At 39.1% G+C, this 7,500-nt stretch overlaps 1 protein-coding gene and 1 long non-coding RNA gene across 2 annotated transcripts in view; both read right to left on the bottom strand.

Moving 5' to 3' along the window:
• The window catches only part of raraa (retinoic acid receptor, alpha a), a 35,415-nt gene extending 31,501 nt beyond the window's left edge, over positions 1-3,914 (bottom strand). Inside the window, exon 1 of the mRNA XM_053640614.1 lies at positions 3,529-3,914. Coding sequence (XP_053496589.1) covers positions 3,529-3,652 — 124 coding nt within the window. The 5' untranslated portion in view covers positions 3,653-3,914. The remainder of the gene's footprint in view (positions 1-3,528) is intronic.
• Positions 3,915-3,920: 6 nt separating this feature from the next.
• The window catches only part of LOC128617486 (uncharacterized), a 40,509-nt gene continuing 36,929 nt past the window's right edge, over positions 3,921-7,500 (bottom strand). The window contains exon 3 of the long non-coding RNA XR_008387573.1: positions 3,921-4,052. This is a non-coding gene — a long non-coding RNA (uncharacterized LOC128617486). The remainder of the gene's footprint in view (positions 4,053-7,500) is intronic.

Raw genomic sequence — 7,500 nt, 5'->3', positions numbered from 1 at the left:
GTGTGCTCTTCTGCAGCAGGTATATGAACACTGAATGCTGTTTGGTATTCTGTATGTTCATAACCCAAGGTGACTCTGTGTGTGTGTGTGTATGTGTGTGTGTGATTGTAGGTAAGACAAACTCTGCCACCCAAGTGGAACTACTGTCTTCAGCAACATTTAAATGAATACCACCAGCAACGAATCAGACCACATCAAGCGTGCGCGCACACACACACACACACACACAGACACACACACACACACACAAATACCGATGGAATATTTTGTGCTGACATGGTGCTGATAAATATTACAGTTACACAATCGATGCTGCTCTGAAACGGTGTGTGTTTGTGTGTGTGTGTGTGTGTGTGTAAGCTCACACAGCAAGTGTGTGTTTTGTAACAAGTCCTAGAGAAAGATAGCATTGCGTGTGCAGGAAGTGGTTTGCCGAGAAATATTTGTTCTGCAAGATGGAAGGAACGTGGTCAGTTCTGTGTAAACACACACACACACACACAGAATGGGAAAAGTGAAACCCATCACAATACACAGCGTGTATAGTAGCTCCGAGCTAATATAACTCTAACAGAAATACTTTTTACATTTAAACATTAAATTTATATTAGCTCATACTTGCTAATTTTTGTTTTTGTTACTAAAACTAATTTCGGAGTTGCTAATTACAGACTGCTCTAATCTGAGTTATTGATATTCTTATTATTTGAGCCGCTAACAGTCACATTGCTAGGTTTGAGTTGTTAGCATAGATTCTGGGAGGTGGGGCTTCATGTACACAGGTGTGGATAGGAGGTGGGGTTACGGATTAAACAAATCATTCCAATGTATTTGTAGTTCACTGTTTATCTGCCACAGCCTTCGAGTTTGTACGAACAATTCAAGTTGGTAATATTCCAATTCATTTGAGTTGGTACTATCTGAAAGGCTATTATTCAAGTAGCTAATATTTGAGCTATTACTCTTTGAGTTGTTACTACTCAAGTTCCCATTCTTCGAGTTGCCATTATTCAAGTTGCAAATTTTTCGAGTCGTTAATATTTTAAACGTTATTTCTATTATTTGAGTCGTTAATACTTGAGTAGCCAAAATCAAATGGCTATTATTCAGGTTGGTAATTTTCGAGTTGTTAATATCTGAAATGTTATTTTTGAGTTGTCACTATTCAAGTTTCTACTATACGAGTTGTTAATACTCGAGTAGCTGAAATGATTCGAGTTGTTAATTAATAAAGTTTGTAAAATTTTAATTGTTACTATTTGAGTTGTCACTATTCTAGTTCGTATTATTCAAGTTGCAAATATTCGAGTTGTTAATATTTGAAGTGTTATTTTTGAGTTGTTATAAATATTCGAGTTTCTACTATTCGAGTTGGTAATTAAGTTTGTAAAATTTGATTTGTTACTAGTTGTTCGTAGTTATTAGTTGTTAATATTCAAAATCGTATTATTTGAGTTGCTTTTGTTCAAGTTGTTAATTTTCGAGTTGTTAATATTTGAAATGTTTTTTTTTGTTATTATTCAAATTTCTACTATACGAGTTGTTAATACTTGAGTAGCTAAAATCAAACTGCAAATCTTCGGGTTAGTAATGAATCAAATTTGCAATATTTGACTTGTTACTATTTGAGTTCCTATTATTTGAGTTGTTACTATTAAAATTTCTATTATTTGAGTTATTGATACTTGAGTAGTTGAAATCAAATTGCAATTATTCAAGTTGGTGATAATCAAGATTGTAATGTTTGAGTTGTTACTATTCAAGTTCGTATTATTCTAGTTGCTAATTTTCGACTTAGTTTTAATATTTAATATTTGAAATGTTATTTTTGAGTTGTTACTATTCAAGTTTCTACTATACGAGTTGTTAATACTTGAGTAGCTGAAATCAAACTGCAATTATTTGAGTTGCCAATATTCAAGTTGCTAATGCTTGAGTAGCTAAAAGCAAACTGCAATTGTTTGTCAATATTCAAGTTGCTAATGTTCGAGTTCTTAAATATTTGAAATGTTATTTTCTTTTAATTATTACTATACAAGTTTTTACTATTTGAGTTGTTAATACTTGAGTAGCTAAAAGCAAACTGCAATTATTCAGATTTGTAAAAGTTCACATTATATGAGTTGTTATTATTCCAGTTGTTAATATATGAAATGTTTTTCTTTGAGTTGTTACTACTCAAGTTTCTTCTATTTGAGTTGTTATAAAAGTTGCTATAATGTGAGTTGTAATACTTGAGCAGCTGAAATCAAGCTGCAATTATTTTAGTTGCTTATAATTAAGTTTTCACTATTTGACTTGTTACTATGTTACTATTTGAGTTGTTACTACTGAGGTTCATATTATGTGAGTTGCCATTATTCAAGTTACTAATTTTCAAGTTGTTAATATTTGAAATGTTATTTTTTTTAGTTGTTACTATTCAAGTTTCTACTATATGAGTTAATACTTGAGTAGCTAAACTCAAACTACAATTATTTGAGTTAGTAATTAATCAAGTTTGCAATATTTGACTTGTTACTCATTGAGTTGTTACTATTCAAGCTACAATTATTCAAGTTGCTAATTTTCGACTTAGTAATATTTGAAATGTTATTGTTTTAGTTGTCACTATTCAACTTTCTACTATTTGAGTTGCTATTACTTGAGTTGTTAATACTTGAGTAGCTAAAAGCAAATAGCAATTATTTGAATTGCCATTATTCAAGTTGATCATTTTCGAGTTATTAATATTTGAAATGTTATTCTTTGAGTTGTTACTATTCGTGTTTCTACTATTTGGGTTGTTAATACTCGAGTAGCTGAAATCCAACTGCAATTCTTCTTCTTTTCGTGTCGAGGTTTCACTTCATAGTGGAACCATCGTGGTGGAAGGATTAGCCACTCAGCAGTATGATACTGAACGTTGCCCAGAGTGCGCCAGGGGAGGCTCCTTCCGTGCATACACATTCACACACCCATTCATACACTACGGACAATTTGGACACGCCAATCAGCCTACCATGCATGTCTTTGGACTGGGGGAGGAAACCGGAGTACCCGGAGGAAACCCCCGCAGCACGGGGAGAACATGTGAACTCCGCACACACAGGGCCACGGTGGGAATCGAACCCCCGACCCTGGAGGTCGGGGGTTTGAGTTGTTACTGAAGTTAGTATGATTTGAGTTCCAATTATTCAAGTTGCTAATTTTCGAGTTGTTAATATTTGAAATAGTTTTTTTTTTTGTTACTATTCAGGTTTCTACTATTTGAGTTGCTATTATTTGAGTTGTTATTACTCAAGTTCCTATTATTTGAGTTGCTAGTATTTGAGTTGTTAATGCTGGAATTGTTACTGTTTGAATTATTACTAATACAAGTTGCTAAGATCGAGTTGCAGAGACGCGACATTCCTGTCCTGAAAGCACCACACACTCCGTACACAAACAAAGGGTGCATTTTATAAAGAAACTAAAAGAGACATAAAATCATTAGACAATCACACACACACACACACACACACACACACAGGATGCGGGTGTACTCACTGGCTGGGGAGGGCGTGCTGTATCCGCTCACAGACATGGTAGGCATTGAGGGTGGCGAGAGCCCACCAATCACGTGAGGGAGGAAGTAGGAGAAGTGAGCCACAGGGAAGCCCTTCCCCGACATGGCCGCCTCAGCACACGTACAACCCACAAAGTCCAAAACGGCCACTTCACGGATGCGTCACGGGGATTCCTCCCCCATCGAAAGTATGTGCATCTCTGTGTGTGTGTGTGTACAAAGCACCAGATCCTTTGGGTTGTTTCTGGTATGAGGTTTTTTAAAGGACAACTTCGTGGCGTTATAAAAGGGCAGAAGTGGATAGAGGGATGGAAGGATAGAGGGATGGAAGGTTGGCGGGATGGAGGGATGGCCGTCGTTTAACACCGTTTGGGCCGTCCAGTCGGTGAAGGAGGGGGAAAAGGACAAATTACGAAAAAATCCAATGTTCGGAGAAGCTTCTAGAAGGTTCCCTTCTGTAATTTGAAATGAAGCGAGCAGCCATTTGGTTTATGTCCTCTTTATCCTAAAAGAGAAAGAGAGAACAAGAGAGAGAGAGAGAGAGAGAGAAAGAGAGATTTAAACATTTTACCTTTCAAAATCTCTCTATGTGTGTGTGTGTGTGTGTGTGTCTTTAAATGCAATTAACAGTCATGTTGGCTCTGAGAAACACGAAACAACCTCTTCATCCTAATTAGTGCTTGGGAATGATCTCTCTCTCTCTCACACACACACACACACACACCTTATTACTACTAGAAGACAGAACGAGAGGAGATATATAAATAAATAAATAAACAACATTAAGTGCACATTAATTATGTCTGAAACACAGGCTAATGTTCAATTAAAAACAGTAACGCCAAGACATGTATAATGAACCCACACACACACACACACACACACACACACACAAACACACACAGGGAACAGATTGTTAACCTGGATGACCCAACATCACTGGTGTCATAAGTCTGATTGACCATAACCTTGCACAAGAATGACATCTTACACACACACACACACACACACACACACACGTGAATGTAATTGAAAATGCAAACAGAATCGCTTCAAATTGTTCCAAAACTTTATTTTAAGAAATGCGTAACTGGTTAATAACGTTATTTTTTCGTTCAGTTGGGATTTCCTGTTACAACCGGAATTTGGCTACTAGCTTTAACTTTAAACTAACTTTTGCTAACAAGCTTGTTCTTATAATATTAATAATAATAATAAGCAAAAGAAGAAGAAGAGGAATAATAATAATAATAATAATAAGATGAATAATAATATGAAGAGAGAAGAAATTGAAGGCAGGTGGTGATGTCATACAACCTCGTTTACAATTGGCTGATCGAATGTAACTTAAGCTCCGCCCTTGTTCTCCCAGGAACGCCCTTCAAGCAGGAAGTGCTAACTACTATCACAAAGTTTGTGGACCTGATCATGGGAAAGGGCATTCACTCTGATAGAGTGATCAACACACACACACACACACACACACACACACACACACACACACACACCCCTGTCCAGCTACTTGTCACCAGAGAAGCTCTGTGACATTTGTGCCTCTATCAGAAAGGTCATGCTGTAATTATCTTAAATGCCAACGAGCGTACACCTGCAAAAAAAAAACACACACACACACGACACCTGTCCAAGTGTGTCGCACTGAGTGTATATTCATTTGTTTGTCCAAAGCTAATGTTCTGTCCCCTAGAGAGCAATCATATGATCCAAAACACACCCTAAAGTGATCAAACACACACACACACACACACACACGGGCCCAGCTCACAAGATGTACTCATCCGCAAAGGTCAGAGGTTGTGATTGAGGTGGGAAATGCAATAAGGAATCCACACACACACACACACACACACACACACAAACACACACACACACACACACACACACACACACACACATCAGCATTTAAACACAACAGGCCAACCAAAGGGTCCATGTATCACCAGCTTGACATGACTCTATGTCAAAGCCACTGCCTCCCTGCTGTCTCTGTGTGTGTGTGTGTGTGTGTGTGTGTGTGTAGGGTCCTGTTATTGACACAGCTGGCCGGGAAGAAGAGAATGCCTGATATGAAATATGAAGAAATCAGTGAACTAGGGAGTGGACTGAAAACCACAAACACACACACACACACACACACACACACACACACACACACACGTCTGTGTGTTGGGCTGGGGTTTATCTTTTTCAGCCTCTCTGTTTTCTTCCTTTGTCCCTGCCACACCTCCCGAAAGTGTCCGAGTCATCAAACCCCGATACACAAGTACACTGATCTGATCGAGCTGGACAGGATGAAGCGAGGGGACAAGGCGGCTTAGTAGGACACTCGGTAGTTCTGATGTTAAGACCTAGAACAGAGCCTAAGACGGACATTAAGGCTTGCACCAGGACGTTTGGCTAGGGCATGCTCTAAGAAAATGCTAAAGTACAGACTAGGACATCTTGGACATGCTGTCTCACAGAGGTTAGGACAGATGGCTAGTATACTAGCAAGCACAAATAGTTAGGACAGACGGCTAGAACAATGACCAGGACACAATCTTTTGCTCTAGAAAAAAGGTTAGGACAGATGGCTCGGACAGATGCTTAGCACATCAGCTAGGACGGGTGGCTAGAACATTCTCTAGCATTTATGCCAACATAGATCTTTAGGACACCTGCTAAGACAGATGGCTAGAACTTGTTTGATCTTGTTTACAACAAGAGCTGGGACAGAACGTTACGGCCTGCTCTAGGACAGAGGTGGTAGAATCCTGGCTAGGAGAGATGCTTACGACACAAGCTAGGACTGAAGGCTTGGACATGCTTGAACCCTGAGGTTAGGACATTATCAAGGACAAATGGCTACAACATTTTCTAGGAACGATTATAAGATATCAAACAGGACACTGGATAGTGACTAGGACAAATCACGGGCCAGACTGTAAGACAGACGCTAGGGCATACACCGGGTTAGGACAGACATACAAGGACATATGCGAGGAGCAATGGTTAAAACACCAGGTAAGATACAGTTGCAATCGACATTATTCAACCCGAATTATTCAAAATAATTGATTTTAAGACATGGGCTGGACACATGTTAAGACAGATGCTATGAAATAGGCTAAGAGAGATGTTACAGTGCTGGCTTGGATAAAAAGCTAGGACGTTAGCTAGGACACTGGCTCGGATCATTTCTAGGACAAACGCTATGAGGTAGGCTTCTTAGGACAGACACTAGGACATAGGCGGATGCTAGAACACATGATGGGACATCATCTACGCTACAACATATACTAGTAGACAGATGCTACGATAGAAATATTTGACCATGTAGTATTAGCACAGTTCTAGAAGGGATTTATTTATTTATTTATTTATTTATAAACGCACTATACGGTGTCACCCGGATGAAGACGGTTCCCTTTTGGTCTGGTTTGAGTCTGGTTCCTCTCGAGGTTTCTTCCTCATATCGTCTCAAGGAGTTTTTCCTCACCACCGTCACCGTCTTATGACTTCTCGTCATACATCTGATGCGACTTACAGTCCAATGAGGCTCCGCCCAGTACGCCAATAATACAATAGGTACTATATTCTTATCACAAACAAACAGCAACATGCATGAACACACAAGAATTTAGACAGGTGTGTGTGTGTGTGTGTGTGTGTGTGGTATCATGTCCTGTACACACTGCACACAATGGAGAAGTGAAATCAACTAATTTAAGTGTGTGTGGGTGTGTGTGTGTTTCATTCCTTCTGAGCCCCTGGGTTGGAACAGATGAGTATCGATTAGCTAAGTGATTGATTTGTACTCATGGGACATCATGTCAACATCATTTTATCCACACACACACACACACACACACACCACCCCACATCACCCCCCCCAACCCACACACACACACACACACCATCCACCCCTACACGTTTCTCATGGTCAGGTCTATACA

The sequence above is a fragment of the Ictalurus furcatus genome, chromosome 13 (genome assembly GCF_023375685.1).
Source record: "Ictalurus furcatus strain D&B chromosome 13, Billie_1.0, whole genome shotgun sequence".
Lineage (NCBI taxonomy): Eukaryota > Metazoa > Chordata > Actinopteri > Siluriformes > Ictaluridae > Ictalurus > Ictalurus furcatus.
This window is presented reverse-complemented; position numbering and strand designations above follow the sequence as displayed.